Source organism: Equus asinus, chromosome 4, assembly GCF_041296235.1.
Source record: "Equus asinus isolate D_3611 breed Donkey chromosome 4, EquAss-T2T_v2, whole genome shotgun sequence".
NCBI classification, from domain to species: domain Eukaryota; kingdom Metazoa; phylum Chordata; class Mammalia; order Perissodactyla; family Equidae; genus Equus; species Equus asinus.
In genome coordinates this window covers 45153193-45175815 of record NC_091793.1, presented here as the reverse complement: position 1 = coordinate 45175815, position 22623 = coordinate 45153193, and the positions used below count along the sequence as shown (strand labels likewise).

General features: G+C 41.3%; 1 protein-coding gene across 2 annotated transcripts in view; it reads right to left on the bottom strand.

Annotated features, from left to right (window-relative positions):
* Nucleotides 1-6802: 6802 nt before the first annotated feature.
* TCP11L2 (t-complex 11 like 2) overlaps nt 6803-22623 on the bottom strand; it is a 37670-nt gene continuing 21849 nt past the window's right edge. For both annotated transcript variants that reach the window (XM_014865828.3, XM_014865832.3), the window contains 4 exons: nt 16950-17137; nt 16559-16740; nt 13604-13776; nt 6803-9223 (listed from right to left, as the gene is read on the bottom strand). In XM_014865828.3, the coding sequence (XP_014721314.2) occupies nt 8979-9223; nt 13604-13776; nt 16559-16740; nt 16950-17137 (788 nt within the window). In that variant the 3' untranslated portion in view covers nt 6803-8978. The remainder of the gene's footprint in view (nt 9224-13603; nt 13777-16558; nt 16741-16949; nt 17138-22623) is intronic.

Sequence of the window (22623 nt, the reverse complement as noted above, 5' to 3'; positions counted from 1 at the left end):
GAGGCGAAGATGGGGAACTGCGCCCCCTGGTGTCGCTCGGAGGTCTCGCCCGAGTAATCCTAAACCCCAGCTGATAGATTCTTTGCCAATTATCCCATAATTAAGACCAATAAAGCATATTGGTTGTAACTTTTTAAATAATTCAAAGAAAAGAGTAAACGGATAATTTGCGCAGCTTGAGCCACGGAGGCAGAGAATTCATTTAATTCAGTCCGAAACTACACATGTAGTATGGAAAAACAGAAAACTTACCAAATGCCTAGTAGCAGGGGATTGGTTAAAAAAATTATGGTACGTATGTGATAGAATATTATACAACCATTAAAATGACCATAAAGTGAGAAGGAATTAACTCACTAGAGAGTAGAGCCTAACAGGACAGTAATTAAGACAGTGTTATACTCGAAAAGGATTAGAGGGAAGATCCAAGAATAAATACCAGCTCGTCGAGAAATTTAGAATGAAAAGACATTTTAAATCAGTAGGGGAACGGTGGATTATCCAATAAATGACGTTGGAACAGCTGATTAGTCATTTAGAAAAAAGATACATCTAAATAAATCCTATATAGATTAAATATTTAAATGTTAACTTTAGAAGAAAACGTAAGTGAAAATTTCATAACATTGAGGTGGTGAAGGCCTTCGAGGATGGCAACAGTCAGAAATTGTAAAGGAAAATATTCATAGATTTGATAATATAATTCTAACCATAGTTCCATGATTCCATAAAAAATTTAAAATTTTCTAAACAGATTTTTAAAAATCACCATGAGTAGAGTTTCTTAAAAACACGACTTGGTAGAAGACAAAGGCTTGGTATCCCTAATTTAAAATGAACTTATACAAATCAATAGGAAAAGAAATCCCCTCGGAAAAAACAAGGCAAAAGATACCAACGATTGTTTAACTAGTTTGGAAGTTCAGTTTGGGTAGATGCCAAAGTTCTGGAGCTAGATGGTGGTGATGGTTGCACAACAGTGTGAATGTACTTAAGGCCACTGACCTGAACACTTAAAAAGAGTTAAAATGTTAAATTTTATGTATCACACAATAAATTATGAAAATTTGTAAATACACGTTTGCCATTTTCTCATCATGAATATATAGCCCTTGTACCACGTTAGTCTAATTTCTGAATTAGGTACTTCAAGTAAATTTCAACACCTGTGTCTTCTAAGTATTGTGCTGATGTCTGAAAGTAGGAGGAGAAAGGAAAAAAGAATCAGCTCCTGAAGATCTTACTTAAAGAGACAGATACACCTTGGTATCATCCTGTGAATTACCAGAGAGCAGCCTGTTTAGAATCTAGCCTGGAAGGAAGCATGAAGAGATTTTTCAATAGCAGAGTTCTCAAGATAGGCTCAGCTGTGTTGGCTCATGGCTCCTGAGACCTCTTGGCTTTCCACTATCAACATGGTTCTCCAACTTCAGCATACACCCGAATCACCTGGAGAGCTTGTTAAAACAACCTCAGCTTTCTGATTCAGTAGATTTGGGCCAAGGCCCGCAAATTTGCATTTTAAATAAGTTCTCAGGTCATCACACTTTGGGAATCACTCTCTAACATAAGACTTGGCACTCGATACCACATCCTCTGTTCCTGTGTCTAGCTCTCCAGACCGGGAGCTTCTGGAGCACAGACCGTCTTGTTTGTATTCCCAGGTTCTAACCCACTGTTTGTTCCTGAATAAATTTGTGTTGAAAAAATAATTTGAAAGAAAAACATGCAGTGAGTGATAATAAATTCAATATTATAGTTCACATTTTTTGTAAATGCTTGTTTTTAGTTTTTCTTGAAAAGAGGAGGACGTGGTAGCTGTGGTCCCAGAGTCCTACATGGCAACAGTTGGCTGATGCTGAGTGGTGTTGGCCCTTAGGCCACAGCTACCACGATCCTTCCTTTATTACTCCTGCCTGGCCCCCGAGCTATCGCCACTTGCACCTGAGGTCAAGTCCATGACTTCTTTCTGATCCCCTAAGGGGATGGGTTTTTAAAACCAAAAAGCCAGGAACAGTCTCCTAATTTCTCTTTCTGCTGCCACATCCTTCTGCTGAGGTATTGGTGCAAAATGACTGTTGGTTTGCGCAGAGGGCCGGTCAGTCAGGGAAGGGAAAATGGTTGCCATCTCAGGATACTATCCCATCACTTATGTAGATAATGTTTTGGTAACCGGATGAGAAAGTGACCAGTGCCGGAGGAGTGGGCAGGAGAAGAGGGGCCGTTGGTTAACGAAGAGCAAGAGACAGGGAAACGCAGAGGTGGCCAAGCTGGACCCTGAAATATCAGGGAGTGCTTTCATTTATTGTTTACAGTTTGCCAAGCATGGGAATGACCACTGTATGTGCATTCCATGATTTAATGATCAACTCCTGAGGGATGATGTGATTATCCCTACTTGACAGATGAGGAGACCGAGGCTCGTAGAGGTCAAGAAATGTGGAGTTGAAATCCATAATTACTTGACCCCAGAGCCCATGCCTTTAACTTCTCTATCATACTACCATGCTGAAAGGATGGGGCTGCAGAAGACATTTCAAGCAGAAAAAAACAGCCTGAGCAATGCCAGGAGGGCTTTCAGATACCTAATACCACATTCTGGCAATTGAGTGTGGTTTTCCCATAGGGCTTGTCAAGGAAAGTGTCTATAGATGATACTAGAAAAATCCAGTGGGGCTGGGCCATTACTGGCCTTTATGCCGTATGAAAGAAATTAGACCTTCTTCTGAGAGGCTTCAACATGAAGATCCTAGAGACAAAAGAAAAAGATGATCCTCTCTTCAAAACCTTGGTGCATTCAGACTGGAAAAAGATGTGTGGTCCTGATTTCTATAGGTGAATAAATTCATAGTAGAACTGGAGAAGACCAGAGCCATGTTGGAGAGGGAATAAGGGCTCCTCACTCTGAAAAGTCAAGAGCAAAGGGGAAGTCCTTGAAGTCTGTCATTTCACAAACAGCAAGGTGAGGAGGAACATGGACGGAAGTCTCTACTGTAATCAGAGAACATTCCACATTTTGAGCAGGACTGGCTGGTCCAAAATCCTCTAAGCTGCCTGCCATGCCCACAGGCCTTGCTCTGAAAAGCCTTGCTTTGTGTCATGTGACCTTACCATCCTGTCAACTCTAATAGAGTCAGGAACCTGCCAAAGACAGCCAGGTCAGGGAGCCAAGGTGGTTTGTCATGAGACCACTACCCAAGGCAGGAGAGTGGGGGAGGGGGTGTCCATACTGACTGGTGGCAAATAGACCCAATTATATTCTCTCTCCTGTGATGTTTTCAATTAAGACGCACCAAAAGGGAGGGCAGTGACAGAAGGCAGAAGCAGAGAAGTAAACACCAAGTCAGCCTTTGGTAGCATCATGACAGTGGGAAATGCTTTGACTGAATGACCTAAGGAAACCAATATAGGTAGCGGTTAAGAGCGCACATTACAGGGTTGTAAACTCCTTGGGTTCTGGGGCCGCCCCTTGGCCAAGTGGTTAAGTTGGCGCGCTCACTTCCGCGGCCCCGGGTTTCGTTGGTTTGGATCATGGGTGCAGACATGGCACCGCTCATCAGGCCACGCTGAGGCGGCGTCCTATATACTACAACCAGAGGCACTCACAACTAGAATATACGGCTATGTACTGGGGGGCTTTGGGGGGAAAGAAGAGAAAAAAAAAAGAAGATTGGGAACAGTTGTTAACTCAGGTGCCAATCTTAAAAAAAAACCTCCTTGGATTCAAACACACTTACCAGCTCTGCAACCTCCTTAGCCTCTCAGTCTCATTCTGCACATATGGAAATAATGATCAAACCCGCCTCACAGCGCATTGTGCAATTATATGAGATCATGCATGTAAAGCGCTTAGGGTAGCCCTTGCCATATGGTAAGTGCTCGGTGGCTATTATTAACTTATTATTATTCTGAAAGAAAAAAATTCCATTCAGGTTCCGCACCAAGCCTGCAAATGCCGCTGCTGGGACAGATTCCTGGGTTTTCTTTCTTCTTCATAAAGACTTACAGTAAATCCCTCTGTTCCTTTCCCCTGAAATCTGAAAGAGGCTAACATAGCTTAGAAGTGAAAAGAGAAGCTTCACTTCAAAAATAAAGAACAAGAGGGCACAAGTTGATAATACAAATGTATTTTCCAAAAGGTTACATTAAATCATGGAGGATAAAGTCATAACTGATTACTGAATGAAATTACAGCATGTTGGGTTTTGTCACTGTTCTTTGAAGTCGACTTCAAGGACAATAACTGCAGCCTTCTATATACCCTTGAGTTTCTCTGCCAATGACAATATTGGGCTTAATGGACCATGGTTCTGATGGGATATGACTATTTTTGTTCTTATATATTTAAGTACTTGATCATCGCATCTCACAATACTAAAACCCCTTGAAGCTTGAAAGAGGTTTGGGACTAATAAATTAGTTACTATAATGTATTCTGGCGACACTATGCTTTAGAGTTTGCAGACAATTTCAAATACATTATCTCCTTTGATTCTCACAATAGGTCTGCGAGCCAGGCACGTAGTAGGTAGGCAGGTAGGTTAGGAAATGGAGGTTCAGGTGGATTAGAAGACTGGCTTGTCTTCATGTAGCTATTAAGTAGTGGTAGTGAATTCAAACTCAGGTCTTGTGACTCTCAGCCCCATGCTACTTTTACTGAACAATGAGTGGAACATTTTGGAACTTATCCCCGGAGGTAGAACAGGCTGAATTTTAGTTTCGAGAAGGGTTCCACTGAGGAATAAAAACACGTTCCACAAAAGGGGGCGCTGCCGGTGCCCATGGCATACTTTGTCAATCAGCCAGAGAATTCTTTACTACTTATCCTAGATCTGGCTTCAGAATCCTCCCAGCAGTGTTCTGTGGAGCTACTACTAAAAGATGAGAGTAGACACATGATTTTAAACCTATTTTCATGAAAAGGGGGTTCATAGGGTTGATCCAAGGAAGCTGGAGGGATCTGAGGTAAAGACTGCCAATGATTACCAATACTCATGTAAGCCTCTTTCTCCTGGGCACATTTTGCTCCCTCCCTTGCAGTTAAATGAGGCCACATAAAGGAGTTCTGGCCAATGGACCGTAAGTGGAAGTGGGCAATCCTTTTCTTTCCCTATCTTCTGAGTGAATGGGGAAGACTCTGAAGATACAGGGGAGAACTGACTCACAGAGGGATGGAAGTTGGGTCTCTCAGTGGCTGAATGGAATAGCTCCTCCCCCCGAACCAACCTACCCCCTGCTTTGAACTATAATTTGAGAAATAAGACTATACTGAGGCCACTGAGGCTTGGGAGCTGTTTGTTCAGCAGTCCATCTACACACACCAATAAAGGTTGACTTCTTGTGACTGTGCCCTTCCTTGAATGGTCTTTTGGTGTCATGAGGCAATGCTGGATTGAGTGGTTTCCTCACACATTTCTCACAAATTTTAAAGACCTCATGAATGTACATAATAGTACATTTTTCTTTTTCTGCTCCTCAGAATACACTTCCTATTTCAGAGAAATCCCTGGTTGGGCGACCTTGGTGGGACCATGGGAGTCTAAGTGTCAGCTACTCATTCATTCCATCCACTGCAAATTAGAGCTTGGGCACTTGATCTAGATTCTTCCAAATGAATGTTTGTACCAGGGACTGTAAATCTTCAGCAAATGGACAAAGGGGCAAGGACAGTTGAGGAAGCGATCTCTGAAGCCACAGCACTGAATCCAGCTTGGCAGGAGTCCTGAGCTTGCAATGCCTTGGTTCCCACCCATTTTCCAAGCCTGATGCCTCAGATTACGTAGATTCTATGAGGTACTTAATACCTATCCAAAAAACTCCTTTTCTGCTACAATTAGCCAGAGTCTATTTCTACTGCTTGTACCCTGTGTTCATATTTGAGTGTGTGTATGCATACGCACACAACAGAGGAATCTTCCAGCACCAATGGCAAGTGTTTTTGCCAGGGCAATCTTTCCAAAACATAACGTGTCCGTAACGTTCTTCTGTTTCAGAAGATTTGATTCTTTATCTCCTTCAGGACAAAACCCACACATTTTACATGACATCCCAGAATCTTTGTACCTTTCTTGTTTCACCTCTCATCACTTTCACTCATCGACCGCATGCTGGTGCCTGGGCTCACCCTCTCTCCCCACTCTGTCCTCCCCAAGCACGTGGGCTGTGGTGCCTTTCCCTTTCTCAGTAGGCTCCTGCCTATCCTTCCTGTTGTAGCTCAGGAATGAGCTCCACGAAATGGATTTTGATGATTTTCCTCCAGCACCACGTGTACTTGTTTTATGCCGTTATTACATTTTATTACACTTGTTCACAAGTTTGTCCTTCTCACTAGATTATAAACTTCTTGACAACAGCGTCTGTCTAGTCATCTACATGTCACAGCACCTAGGATACTTCCAGGCACATGGTAGATGCTCACTAGAGGTTTGTTGACTGACCGAATGCATGAACATGACCTGATGTCTGTAAGGCTTTGACAACCACCAGAAGAACCATTCCAGAACAACCACAACAGACTGTTCAATATTCCATCCCTGAGCTACCCATAGGTGGATTAGAGACAAAGACTACATCACGTTCACCATCCAAAGACAAATTATCATCCAACACTGTACATGTGTGCCCCATCCCCCCTTCCGCCCTCCCCCCTTCCCCTCTGGTAACCACTAACCTAATCTCTGTGAATATGACATAATCTACACAGAAATCAAAATCTAATGATGTACACCTGAAATTTTTATAACGTTATAAACCAATGTTACCTCAAAAAAAATTTTTTTTAAAGAAGACACAGAGACACTGGTTGTCTTGAAATAATTTTTAATGTTTTAAAATTTAGTGCACACAATACATGTTTTAGCAGAAGAATGAAAATGTGTGTATGGTGTTTAATAAAGTTGACATCACAAAACAAGACCATGTTAAGAAAACCTCAAAAGTAGAAGTAAACATTTAAGTAAAAACCAAATATACAACATGCTAAAGGATACGATTTTAAAATCCTAATAAATGTAGTTGCCTAAATCCAGACTTGAGACATTGAGATTTATTTTGCAGCTTAAAAAAAAAAAGGAAACAGAATGCCCTTCATTTTAATGCATTTAAAAAAATGTTTGCACATTGTTTTCCTGCTGGCAACTGCAGTATAATCAAGTATATAAGAATACCAGCTGGATCCCAATCGAATAATAAAAAAGTACACCACCTGGTTTTCCTGGTAAATATAGAGTTCACCTCAGAAAGACAAAAAAAAAAAAACCCCACACTGTGTATTACTTTTATGTGTCAGACCCCCCCCCCCGCCGCTGCCCATGCCCCAAAGTGAACACAGTTGAAAACTGCTTCAACTTAAGAGAAAAGAAAACAAAAATCTTTAGCACCTTATGGTTTCTAAGCGTAGGAATAACATACGCAGAATGGAAATATAGAAAGGGAAAAAAAAATGGGTAAGACCAATGATGTGCTCTTCAGTAAAACTCCACTTAAACACAGCTGCTTAAACGGCTAGAATGGCTGATTTATTTATTGGTCATTGTGAGAACAAAACTGACTTTCAAAATTTCCTCAAATTTTGGCAGAACCCTCCAAAATGTAAAGATTGGGGATAATTTATTCACACAATCATTTCCTAGAACTTTCTCAAATAATTATGTAGCACCATAATGGTGGAGGTCGTGGTGAGGAAAAGGAGTTGAGGAAGAAAGGAAGACCCCTTTTGACTTCCGGCCCACTCTTCCCCACCAAACTACTAAGGTTCAATGAGTCCTTAGAAAATGAAACAACCAAAAATGTGTTTTATGCAAATCAAGCTCTTTCTAGACTGGGTCCACCCAAGTGTAGTGCTTCCCTTAACACTGCAAAAGAAGTCTGTCAGGCCAGGACAGACTCCTCTAGAATCCCCATGATGACTAGGGCCAGCCTGGCAAAGCAAAGTTCCAGTGAATGCTCAAGAACGTCAAATGATGATACTTAGAAGAGCTTCTTGGTCATAGTGGGGTAAGAATTTAGTCAGCACAGAAGGCATTTGCTAGCAAGCTATGTGGTTATATGGTTAAAAAGTCCAAATTCTGACTACTTCTTTATCAGATGTGAGCTTCACTAAGAATGGGGATCTCGCTTTATTAACTTCCCTTCTTCTTACAAGTAAACCAATTCAAACCACTCCTGCCTTACGTAAAAATATTAAAATCTTATATAAACCTTACCAATGGCCTGAGAAATGCAAGGACATTCACTAAGAGATTTGTGCAAAAACTGTTTTTCTCAGAGAGCAGGGTAAGTTACAAGGAGAAACCAACCTTTAAAATAAAATTTTAGAAAGGATTTGTTTCTATTTTCACTAGACGAATAAGGGAGATTTTATCTAAAATTTTTATGTGGCTTTAAAATGTATGTAATAAATTTAAATTCTAAACAAATACTGACAATTGGCATTATAAAATGTGATTTGGTACGTTTGTGGAAGCTTAAGACTTACTATGTAAGTTTCTATTACACACTAAGAAAATTTAATTGTTCATTTCAAATACAGTTATGCTCACGTCACATCACTTACCCAGAAAATCAATCCCCTTGGTTATTCTCACAACTTGCAATCCTTTGAGAAGTTGTACCAAAATGAAAAATCATTAGATTTGATAGTGACAAGTGAGGAAATACAACTCCTTAAGGGTTGAGTGAATAAGTCAGATATAAATGCTTACGAAGACATTTAAAAGTATTATATAGGTAATATAATTAATTACAAATTGCTTTCTGTTCATTAAAAAGTCTCTTTTGAACTTGGAAATGATGCATGAAAAGGGTCTAGATGCTGTGCGTGTCTTCTGCAATGCTAATATTACTGGATCACACAGATTCAGGCTAACACTGCACCATGGAAAGGACTGAGGATGTGCTGCATCTGTAATGCCATCGATGGAAACAGACTAGGTACCGAAGTGCTGAATTTCCATCTCTTATCCAATGTCAGTTGCTCTTTATTTAGTAGAAGACGAAGTGTCCGCTTTCCCCATGGCTTCCTCACTGAAGAGCAGCTTTCGAAGTATATTTGCATAAAATGGTCCATACACTTGTTTGTTGAGATTCACAATGTTTGCATATTGAGAGCCTAGCACTTCTAGCTCCTGCTGAATGACAGCAAGGCCTCCTGGCATGGGAGGCATGCATTTTTGAGGGCTTGTAAGACAGAGTAGACTTTTCATGTACAGTTGGATTCGCTTATCTGGGGAAAAATAAGATATCTTTATCAGTCCCATTATTAAAGCACATATTTTTTTTTAAATGAGAATACTAATTACAGTAGGTGGATTGCAATAATATTTCCAATTCTTTACCCTCCCTGTATCCATGCCCTTTACAAGGCAGCTTTGCAGCTCTTCCTATCAAGAGCTGGAGTCTGTTTCCCCAAGTCTTGAATTGGAGTTGGCCTTATAACATCCTTTGGCCAATACAAAATTTGGCAGAAGTGTCAGTGTGCTAGTTCCATGCTGAGGTTTCAAGAGGCATGGTTTGCATCTGCTCTCTCTAGCTACCACTGCCATGTGAGCAAGCCTGGGCTTGATGAGAGGCCATATCAAGCGAAGCTCCGCTGTTCTATCTGAGGCCATCCTAGACCAACCAAATCCCAAACACTTGAGAAAGTCCAGCCAAGATCAGCAGAGCTAACCACCTAAGCCACAGCTGACCACAAATGCTTGAGTGAGCCCAGCAAAACCAAAAGAACTACCCAGTTGCCCCATGGACTTGTAAGCAATACTAAATGCTTGGGGTTTTTTTTTCTTTTATTTGTGAGGAAGACTGGCCCTGAGATAACATCTGTGCCAATCTTCCTCCACTTTATGTGGGACGCCGCTGCAGTGTGGCTTGATGAGCAGTGCTAGGTCCGTGGCCAGGATCCAAACCTGTGAACCCTGGGCTGCTGAATCAGAGCCCGTGAACTTAACCACTATGCCATTGGGCCGGCCCCTGCTTGTTTTTTTTTAAGCTATGAAGTTTGAGGTGACTTGTTATGCAGTAATAGCTAACTGATAAAAAAAATGTACAGCACTTTTGGGGTATGGCAGAGAATCTTTTACAAAAACTCAATACTAAATGCCCATAATTTTAGTTAGGTACACTACAGCTCAGGTTGTAAACTGGCACTGCCAGTTTGGCCCACATAGTGTTTTTTAAAAAATAGAAACCATTTAAAATCAGAAAATTTCATGTAAAAATCCAAATTTCTGGTTCCTCTTGAAAAATCTGCTTAGAGACCTGGAAACTTAGGAGCCCAAATTACCACATGGCAAGAGTGACCACATCCAGGTTTTCCCAGGACAGTCGAAGTTTACACCTGTTATCCTGGCATAATTAAAAAGAGCACTCTCAAAAGTGTCCTGGTTTGGAAAACAAATTATATGGTCACCCCACAGGTGGCCGACAGCCTGGAGGCACTGAAGAAGAGCCGCCCCAACGGGCACTCCTTCTCCACCTTTCTGGCCTCGCTGCTTCAATGCATTTGCATTTCAGACTACTTCACAAAAGCATGCAAACACATACACAAACTAGGCTGTCACAGCACTGGACAAACCAGACCTGCTACAGCCCATGCTGCTCTGAGGACTTTCTTTGGCTTTGGAAACAGAAACCTCACAAACAGGAAAGTTTGCTAAGGAGAACACACTCCATCGAATATGGACAACTAAGACATCAACGAAACTTATCTCCAAACACTTTTCCCAAAAGTCACATGTTCCAGGCAGATCTATCCTAGAACTCAAAGTTCCCAGTCCCATGTCCCCGTCTTAGCCAGACTGTCTCCTCTTACTAGAATGCCCTTCCACCTCTCCTCATCTCTCCCCAAACTCGAAAGCATTCTTCAATAGAATGAAAAGGTCTCGAAAGATTAACACCAAACTGAGAGCAATGGGAGTCAGGCCGGAACGGGGCTGGAGGAGGCAGTCAAAGATGACTGGGGCCTTGTCTGTAACTTATCAGCAAGAAGAAATTATTCATGTAGGTATCACTTGTGTAACTGAAAACTACTTTTAAAAAATGTACATGGCTATAAGCATGCAAATAATCCTCACAGTGGGTAATCTATAAATAATTTTTACCTGGTTTTGGTATGCGTTTGGTACTGGTTTGAAAGAAAACTTTTCTATATCTTCCATAGCTAAGGTTGGTCTAGTCCTTCTTTTGTCCCAGGGATCCCTCTAACTGCTTAATTTATTCTAACTCCTCTGCAGGCAGAAAAGTAAGAGTCCACTGTGTACTAAATTTCCCCTTAGACTGGCTGCCTGACTCAGGAGCCCAGGTCTATTTTCATTGCAGATACAATCCAAACACTTTCCTGCAAGATTATTTAAAGAATGAAACTCTTTCAAAATTGTTATTATGCTTACAAGTGGTTCTGTCTCCTCTGTAGACGAGTCAGTTTTTAGGCCAAGACTAAAGTGACAGAAGCGCTTGTCCAGTTAGGAGCAGCCGCACCGAGTCCCTGCCAAAGGCATGCTCTCGGCTTCCAGAGCCAAAGGAGACACGCTCAAGTGAGTCAACCGAGTTGCTAGGCAACAATACTTTGAATGAGGTTAAAAAATGCTTTCAATTTACAAAAGAACAGGAACGTTGGACTGGGGATGGCTGGGTGGAAAAAAGCTGCTTCACCGGATCTTGAGAAGCCACCTCTGGGTGGGGCATCTCCTGGCTCCCAGCTTCCCTCTCCCTTCTGACATTGCAAGTACTTCCCTTATCTAGAGCAAGGGCACAGAGATGCTCTGGCCACCCTGCCAACAAGCAGCAGGGTTCCAGCTCTGACCGCAATGCCAACCAGAGCAGTAAAGAATACAAGCTCTGGAGTCAGAAAGGCTCGGGGAGAATCCTGACTCTGCAGCCGGCTGGTTATGTGCCTTCAGGTGAGAGCTCCTTAACCACTCCAAGTCTCCAAGGCATTCCCCCCTCCCACAGATATTTATTGAGTGTCATCAATGGGCCCAGCATGGTACGGGGATATAGCACCCTGTCCTCATGAGGCCTGCACTCTCGTTGGGGGCTAGCAGGATGTGGCAGAGACTTCAGTCTGCCCTCTTCCTCCAAGGAACACAACCTCCCAGGTATCAGCTGTTCAGCTGGAGACTAGAGGCTGTGAGGACAGACGCATGTCGGCAGTGAAGGTCACACAGGGAGGGCTCAGCCACGGGCAGCTGTGGTTATGCTGTGCTTGTTCCTGTTATCAGCTGTCACTTCTCAGCAGCCCGCAGTGCTGCACACCAGCATGGCTCTTTTCTGGGGGAGGGGTGGCAGCCTTGAGCTATTAAGTGGCCTGTGTGGCCTAGATGTCCAGCATTCCATGTACCCAGGGATAAGGATGAGAGAAACTATTTTGAGAGCCTCAAATAAATAACAGCAAGTATCTGTATTCTTGGCGAAGTCAATGTTGTATTTTGAAAACTTGCAGATTAGCCGTGGAATGTTAGGATATTCTAATTCCACACTCTTTTCCGCCTTCTAGTTTTACTCCTCGCCCTCTGTAGTACACACTTGCTTTGTGCCCCACATCACCCTCTCCCCCTTCTTACGGCCACAGCACCCTGATTTTGTTTGGGGGGATTCTCTCTTCTCTACTCTCAGACCAGGTGTTACAGGTGAAGCTGACTCACTGTGCCTCCAGGAACTCAACAACATCTTGGGCCTGAGTTCCTTCCCCTCTGGCCACCATGCCTGACTCAAGAATGGGACATGACCTATAGTCAGGCCAACTGGAGCCAATGAGACTCAATTCTGGGGTCATTTGAGCCGACAGGGAAGCCGACTCCTTGTTTTGCACCTAACTTAAACATGGGAAGATGTAGGTCAGAGCTGAAGCCACCTTGCTATGACAGGAAGAGACTATTTGTGAAGCCAGCTCAGAGGAAGCTAGTGCTGAGGGAGGGAGGTGGGGAAACTAGGGCTGGCGACAGTGTGAGCTCTGACGAAGCTGTACTTGCAGTCAGCCCTCTGGTCTTTTCAGTTACATGAGAAAATACATTTCCTTTTTGCTTGAGCTAGTTTAGAAGTTTAGATTCTGTCACAGGTAACAGAAAAAGTCCTAACTGATACATTCTCCATTTCCCAACTCACCAATAAAAGTTGACACCAAGATGTTCACTTTTTTAGCAATCAGGTACCAAAAAAGCCCACCCACTTGCCTCCCAGTTCCACAGCCTTCTTACATTTTGTCTCTTGAAGCCTGACCAAGAAAGGGGCCTCAGCTCGCTTTGGCTAGCTCACAGCATAACCAACATCTACTTTCTGTGAACACACTGCCAGCTGGTTTGGATCACTGTATTGATCTAGGATTTTAACATTACCAGCAGCATTATGTTATTTTCTTTGTAAAAATCTATTGGTTTGATAGGAAGATGGAAGGCCCTGAAGCATCCCCCCGCCCACTACACAGAGAAGAAGCAATGAGTCCTAAATCTTTGAAAATATTAATACTTTCTTCATATTTTCAATATTTGTTCTCCAAAAGAAGCAGGTAACCTGTTTAAAACTAAAATTTGATGGACATTTATTGGTCAAGACCAGCAAGTTAAAGCAAATCGGAATTGAAGCAGAAACCAATAAAAACATGAGGACTCACCAATCAAAGACCAGACAGGATTGTCCTCCTCTTCGATACTTGAAAATTGACCTACAAGATTAGCTTGAACCTCAGCATTTAAAGTGGGTAAACCTCTCTCCATCAGGGTCTTGTTAACTTCAACACAAGTCTGAACACCAATAGAATTCAGGACTTCCTTCAAGTTAAAGGTCCTAGAAAACAAAAAACAAAATCCCATCAGGGATAGTTTTTGTCAGTTTTTCTTTTTAATATACCAACTTGTTTCAAATATCTACCAACTTTCTCCTATAAATACAATAATTACTTCTATTAGAATGTACTTAGAAAACAGTAACTCCTTCCAACCACTAACCCTTATATGTAGTATATTTTTAAATACTTAAAACCACTCAACCACTCAATTCTGTAGGTAGTGTTTAAATAGGACAGCACAGACAGAAAAATATGGTCCCTGAAAATAAGTCTGCAACCCCATTTTCATGCAGGGCTATCAGAAAAGGAAACAAAATACCTATTTACTTCTTAAAATAAACCCTTTAGTCTGAGTGGATTCATTCATGGATTTTTTTTTTTTTTTTTTTTAAGCTTGGAAAACGAGGTAGAATCAATTCCTTTATCCATGCCTGAGCAGGAAATCTATAACACCAATGAAAAACAAGAAATGAAGATATTCAAAGGTCAATACCATAAAGATAAGAAGTTCATTCTCATTGCTACTTTCAAGTAACTGATCAATAATCCAAATATATAGAGTCCAGAAAATTGTAGAAAGTAATTAGCAGTGGGTTATTTAATAGGTAAGGAAAAAAGGGTAATTAGAAAGTGCATTTGTTGGGTCCTCACTATTGGGGAATGATCATTGAAAACTGCATCTCACTATCCAGAAAGGGTCCTTAAGATAGCTCTGCTCAAAATGGGAATTAAAGAATGAGAGAAAGGCCCAACAACAGGAGGCAGCATAATATAGTGGTTAGAGCATAAGCTGTGGTGTCAGGCAGACCTGGGTTCAAGTCCTGACTCCACCACTAAACTTGCTATGTGACTATATCAGCTCTTGGCCGACTGTCAGGCATGTAGTAAATGCTTAATGAGAAGAAGAGAAAAACTGTTTATCATTATTATCATCATTAACAACAATAACAAGTCCTTGGTGTTTCTGCCTTGTCTGGAATTTGTTATAAATCACATTGGACCTGCCTTTGGGGTTCTACAACTGAAAGATAGAATATTTACGACAAAATTTTTACCTCCTGACTTTTACCTACCACAAGGTACTGCCTTAGCTTTCTCTTGATTTTAATCAGTGAGTTCTTAGGCTAAAGAAAAAAACAAATTTTAGCATAAACTATGGCCTCCTATTCACAATAAAGAAGGCAAAATTCTTGCTACTTTTCAAGATGCTTCATCAAACCAAATGTAAATGACACCTGGGTCTCCTGATCACTTGGAACCATCTGCTTTTTTATATTCTGAATGTTATTATCCCATCCACAATGAGGATAATTGAGAATTAACTATATTCATTTCCCAACACAGGTTGGGGTGGGGGGAGCGGTTTAAACAAAACAATAATACAACCAGATAGGCAGAGCAACTGTGAAGAGGATGCTATAACAACTAAATAGTTACTAACAGCTAACACTTATCAAGCATTTACCATGTCCTGGACACCTATACTAAGTGTTTCATATGAATCATCCTGAGTTCTCGCAACTCCAAGATGGGTACAATTATTACTCCTTTTTTGCAAAAGAGGCAACGAGGCTCAGGGTGATTCAGGAACTTGTTCAAGGTATAACCAACCACAGCCGAGCTGGGATTCAAACCCCTGCCTGTCTGTCCTCTTAGTAACCACTTTGCTATATGCTGTATAAAAATACTTAAGCAGCATTGGGGGATCACTAATGACTTCATTTATTAATAAAGGGTTTCTGGAAAGTAATGGTTACCTCGTGTGGGGAAACACTAAGGTAAGACCAAAAGCAAAACCAGAGGTTTCTTTTGGTTACAGGTCTTGGGCTGAGTGTGAAGTAGCCACGCCTGGTAGGTTCACACCAGAGTCAGCAGCACTTGAGGCCGTCAGGCCAGGGCCCAGGCCTTGGATTCCCTTTCTTGCTTTGCAGCCCAAGGCAAATCCTATTCTCTCTCTGAGCTTCAGTTCAAAATGAGCACTCTGCATTCTGTGACCACTCGGGCTCCTTTTGGCTCTTACTATTCTAGGATTTTCTCAGGGAATTCATGTGCTGTCTGAGTAACGGGTGGGAGTATAGAAGGATGGGGGCATCTCCCCTCAGTGAGAGGAATAAGGAGTCCAAGTCCCTGAAAACACCTGAAAGGGGGACCAGCAGCAGGAGTTAACTCATATAAGACCACAGGAAAATCTGGCCATTGACTAAGATTAGGAATCTTCTGTCTTGGACAGGATTCCCAACAGGATGCTCTAAATGGGATTCTAGTATTTAATGAAGGTATGATACTGGGAATGAATTTTTTAAAAAATAGAACCTTTCCTGGACTTGTTTAACATCTTTAATGGACAGTGATGTCACCTCTTCTAAAGACTTCACAGCAGGCTGGGTCAGTGAAGTTGGTGAACATTTCACTAGAGAAAAATGGTGGAATCAGAACAACTTAATCTGAAAAGCCTCTTTGACAGGGTATTTTAAACACTGAGCTTAGTGGATTTCTAGGTTTTGTTTGTTTTTTCCATAGCCCTGTCAAAGAAGTTTTTGCACACACCCATCCTAAGTGGAAATACTACACTCACCCTGGCACTGGTCATGGAAAAGACCTCTCCCTTCCTATGAAAGGACATGTAAGCCTTCAGAGATATTAAAAGAAATTCTAGAAAAAGAAGGTGTAAGATAAGCTTCTCTAAAGCACAGTCCTGAATATCACATCCAGATGCCCAAGGTTATTCACATTCTCTGAAACACATACAAGGGTAGGCAGATAAAAACACTTGGAACTTACTCTTTGCTCATGCCTTCAAGGAGAACAGCTGAAATCCTTTTTAACCTGTTTGCAAGCTCAGGTAGGCCTTCTGTAATAGCACCTACCATGTTGTTGGTAATTAGTGACAGGCAGGCAATAACTTTCAATTGATTCAGCTTTTCTGTCAGTTCCTGAAGACGTGCTCCATCTGTCATGAGTGTCTAGCATATTTATTTAAAACATAAAAATAGAAAAGAAAGCTCAATACCATGAAAATGTAAAACAAGCAGTGTTGCATCCAAATGCCCATTTTTATCTGATTTCAGTAAAGTCATTAAACCACGTGCAACACAGACAGACCAGCTGATTCACAGTTAGAACTTTAAAATTAAAATATCGGGAAACTTGAGGGAAGAAAAAAATCACTCACCTCTGGTAATTCTTTCTTCTGATAATCCCACTGTAACAGTTTCAAATAACTGTTATTTAGCACCAATGTAGGGCTCAGGCTTGGCTTGGAGCCATTTTCAGCCCCAGGAGACAAAGCAGTCTCAGAAAGAGAAAGTAATTCTTCATTTACAGATTCTTTTATCCATTCTGTAGTTTGATCAAGAGCACCTACAAGTGAAAAGGCCACATATTTGTCCCATAGTTGATGGATCCCTTCATTTGTGCATTTGACATAGATGCTATGTCAGGTGCTAGGGAGGAATGAAAAGACAGCCACCCTACTCAAGGAGGTTATAGTCCAGATAGGGAGACAGGTCTGTAAACTAACAATGACAGCAGGATACCCTGAATACCAGATGGCACAGTGGGAGTGGAGGGAGCAGAGGTTGTCCAGCACAGGGTCTAAGAGGAAAAGATCCGTAAGTGACACTTGAAGACAAAAGGCAGACAGAGGAAAGGGCTGTCACTCGAGGCCAGGAGAATAGCCCATACAAAGACCTGGAAAAGTGAGAGAATGTGGCACATTCTGGATGCTACAAACAAATCTGTATTGCTGGTCCATTAAAGAACAAGGGGAAAAAGAGTGGTAGCAGATGGCTCTGGATGGGTACACCGGCCAGCTCACACACAACCTTGAGTTTTGTGCAGAGAAGGTGTTTAGACTAAAGGCATTGATTATTAGACACTTTTGGGTCCTGGACCCCTCTGAGTGTCTGATTCAAATTATGCCTCTCTCAAAATGCACGTGCATGCTGGTGTGTGCACTTTATTGTACTTCAGACCCAGTTCTAAGCTTTCCCACCAGGAACAAATTGGTTTTCATACTGCATTTCTTATAAAATTATGTATTTGGTAGAATTTATAAGGTGACAATTGCTAAAAAAAAAAAAAAGGTGCAGACTGAATACAGGTGCAGATTTTTTAAAACGACCCAGAGAGCAAAATAAAGAATAGCCACGTTGAAATTCTTCCTCCTACCCACTGGAAGAGGGGTAATTTATGAGTAGCTCTGTTTGCCACACTAAAAACACACTACCCCCAGAATTTCACAACTTTGTTTCTTTGTTTCTCCTCAGATGGCAAATGTTTTTCTTGGTTTTTCTAGTTCTGTTTATAAAGACGTAAAAGACTGGCAGTCTTTTATTTAAAAGATATCCAACAGAGAGAGAAAGTGTGTGTGGAAATCGTCACGGATATAATTACAATGTGGCGGTAATAAGCATTTATACTGCGAGCTTAATCATTTACAGCTGACACAGTGAAGAGCCTACTTGGTTATCTCAAACAAAAGCAAGAGCATAGCACAGTGGTTCTCCATCCTGGCTGATTTTAGAACCACCTGGGGAGCTTTAAAAAGAGAAAAATGATCTTGGGCACAACTCCTGGAGATTCTGATTTAATCAGTCTGAGATGGCGCGCAGCCATCTGTATTTAAACACCCCAGGTGATCCTAGTACGTAGAGAATTGAGTATGACTGGTAAAGCAGAGCACAAATGGAGAGTGAAAGATCGACTTTTCTCTGTGGGATCTGCTGAGATTTCACTCCCACAAGCTCGTACCCTGACTGCTCTAGGTGGTTCCAAAAGCAAGGTCAACATCATGAGGCACTTGTACCCTTGGTTTCTCATGTGGACAGTAATAAGAGCCTTTCCATTCACTCATTTATTCAACGATAACTGAGCACCTATCCTACACTAGGTACTCTACCAAGTGCTGGGGATTCTTAGATGAGTAAACACAGTCCTAGCACTCAAGAAGCTTCTAGTCTACTAGGAGAAACCCAAGTACAGGCAATGGCTTTACAGGTGCATTTACCTAAGAATTTCCCATGAGCAGTGAAGGCCCAAGAGCGCCCTACCCGACTTCACGGACTTCATGCTCAATCCATGCTCCTGATCTGCCAGGGAGGTGTGGCCTAACCCCCCTGGAGCTACCTCTGGTTCTCTAAGTCCAAACCCTGCCAGTCCTTAGTGGCCAGATCCCTCTTCGTGTGGGAAGCCTTTCTTGACTGTAGGGACCCATCCTTATTTCTCCCTACTTGGAGCACCCACCTTTGAATTTTCAATCTGGATGTTATTTCTCTTAAACAGCTGAACTGAAAAACAGCTCTACTTTTTAAAAATTGTCATTAAATAGTGCTTTCCTCTCATTTTCAGCTCACTAGTGAGCTCACTGAGAATCCAATCTACGACCTGCATTTGTTCTTTCTTTCCGTTGACTTAGCTCACCGCACACCTTGACAGGTAGTGGAATGTCTGCCATCGTCTTGGGAAACTAATCAGATGTCCCTCCAGTGATATCAGTCACTTAGTAGGTGCTCAAAAAGCCTCTGCTCTCTATTTCTGGCATGAGAGACCTGGTAGGTTTCCAGTTTAAGTCACCACCTCCAGAGGTAACCATGGGCTTAAAGATTGGCTCAAATAGTCTCCTTCAGACTGACAAATTCATTTGGTCCTACCTGCTTGCAGCTATCTGTCCTTTCCCACTGTCATCTAGAAAAATGTTTACTAATGTACATGCTGCATGCAAATCAAACTAAAAGACATGGTGTTTTTTGTCAACTCTTTCAGAAAGCAGAGGAGGGAACACTTCCTAATTCATTTTGTGAGGCCAGTTTTGCCCTGATACTAAACTCAGGCAAAGGCATTACACAAAAAGAAAATTACAGAGCAATGACATATTTCATGAATACAGATGCAAGGGGTGAGCTAAACACCTCAGGACTGCAAAGGTGAGTTCAACATGAGAAAAAAAAATCACTGTAAGTCACCACATTAACACAATAAAAGAGGGAAAAAAACATGATTACTTCAGTAGATGCAGAAAAAGCACATGAGCAAATTTAACATGTGACCTATTTAGATCAAAACTCTCAGCAAACTAGAAATAGAGGAAAACTTCAAGCCAAAAAGCGACATCTATGAGATGCTGCAGTTAACATCATACTTAATAGCCAATGAAGATTCTTCCCCTAGAAAGGCAAGGATGCCCTCTCTCATGACTTCTATTCAACATTTGATTGGAAGGCCTAGTCAGTGCAATAAGGCAAGAAAAATAAATAAAGGCACATCAATTAAAAAAAAGTAAAACTGTCTTTATTTACAGGCAGCATGATTGTGTGTGTATGTATACGTATATATACATACACACGCACACACGAAAGAAGAAGAAAACATTCAAAAAATCTTCAGGATCTTGGGATATGCAAAGATTTTGTAGATACTTCACAACATGCACAAACTATGAAAGAAAAATTTGATAATTTAGACTTCATCAAAATTTAAAACGTCTCCTCTTCAAAGGATAGTGTTAAGAAAATGAAAATAGCAAGCCACAGATGGGGAGAAATTTCCACAACACATAAATCTGACAAAGGACTTGTTTCCAGAATATATAAAGAGCTCTTCAATTCAATAAGAAAACCTGACTTAAAAATGGGCAAAAGATTTGAATAGACACTTCAAATAAGAAGATAAATGGCTGTTTAGTATATGAAAAGATGCTCAACGTCATTAATTATCACAGAAATGCATATAAAACCACAATCAGATACTACTTTTACACACTTCCTAAATAAAGGATAAAATTAAAAAGACTGATAATACCTAGTGTTGGTGAAAATGTAAACCAACTGGAACTGTCATACACTGACGGTGAGTGTAAAATGGCCCAACTACTTTGGAAAATAATTGGCAATTTCTTTAAAGTTAACCATATATTTACTATATGACCCAGTCATTCCACTCCTAGGTGTCTACCCAAGAGAAATGAAAACACGTGCACACACAAAGACTGGTACATAAAGGTTCATAGCAGCTTTATTCGCAGTAGCCTAAAAACCAGAAACAATGCAAATGTCCACCAACAGGCAAATGCATGAACAAAGCATGGTATAATCATCAGAGGGTACTTCTCGGTAACACAAACTACTGATACAACATCATGGATGACTCCCAAAAGCCTTATGTTGAGTGAAAGAAGCTAGACAGAAAAGTGAACGCAGAGTATGATTCTATTTAATACGAAGTTCTAAAAGAGGCAAAACTAAGCTATGGTGATAAAAATTATATCAGTGTTTACCTCACTGCGGGGAGGTTGATTGCAAGGGGCACGAGGATTCTTTTTGGGGTGACAGAAATGCTTTATATCTTGCTTGTGGTGGTGGTTACATGGGCATATTCTTTTGCCAAAACTCACAGAATTAAACACTTAAAGTGGGCACATTTTATTGCTTGTATAGCATACTTCAACAAAGTTTAAAAAAATAGATACGGGTTATAAGTTGACCAACTAGGTCACTGAATCTAAGGCAAAAACCTAGTAAACTCAGGTTGAAGTTGCAGAAAGCTTTATCAACACTAAACCCACATGTAAATACTTACGTTACATAAAAGCCATTGATTGTGTCTTTAGCACTACAAAGAGTTCAGTCAGGAGACTGTCCTGTAAAATCTGCCAGTTTAGTATGAAAGACTTCAGTGTTTCAACTTTCTGAGATGAATGCATCAGGGCACCCCCCATACGGATTTATCAAGGAATACAATTCCCATCTCTGCTGAATTCTAATATGGTGCTTAAGTATGAAACCTGGTACCTAAGCACAAAAATCTGAGTGACCCCTAAGGAGGCAACGACTCTATATCCTGGTTTTGGGGGATGGCCAGGCTAGCTCTTGGCCTGTACAATTCTGAGCAGGCACCATTCACATCAACTAGGAGAATGGTACAGAATACACGAATGAGACCCCCTGATGTTGTGCAAGGCTTTAGATGTCCCCCTTTTTCAATATTCTGGAAAACATTCAGACCAAGTACCCCAACTTCCAGTTAGGAGAATGTAGTTCCCTTATCCATGACATCTGCTCATCTATGCCTAGCAACACCTCCCCTCCCCTTCTTTTGGCACAGATTTTCTTTGGGAAATCATTTTCTCTCCTTTCCACACTTTTGTGAATATCAATTAAGAGGCCCCTGACCAGGCAACCTCTCCAAGCAGAGCTTGGCCTAGCTGAGTCATATGCCCATCAGACTCTTTCCTGGGACTATGAATGGTGACTACAACATCAGAGGATGGCCCATTTTGAAGTGCACATTAACCATCCTGACGACAGAGCTAAGAACTTCCCTTGCTTCTTCCTGCCCAGATGCCGGATGCTCTCCTGGTTTCTGGCTTTGCTCAGGCTCAGGTGTTTTAGCTTTTCTGTGAACTGCCCCCATCCTTCCATTCACTTCCATTTTTGCTAAATCAGCCAGAGTTGGTTTCTGATGCTTGCAATATAACCCAGCTGATATAATATAAAAGTGAAAAATCCAAATAAAGTAGCCAAAGCAGCAGCTTGATTTAATCTTGGCTTGGCTCTGGGAGACCTGGCTTCCACTTCTGGCCCCACTACCTATGAGCTGTACGGCTCTGTCTTTGGGAAGGTCATTGCTGAGCATCAGTTTGCTCATCTTTAAAATGTTCCATAAATATCTCCTGAATGCCTTGTGCACCAGGCAAACAAAATCATACTGCAGTCTGATGTATTTTTGAAAAATATTTATGTCCCAAAGGATTTCTGAAAGAATCACATGAAATGAAGTTCATGAGAACATTTTATCAAATATAAGATATTATCTAAATAAACAAAACCGTTTCCTTCTGAGTATCTTAA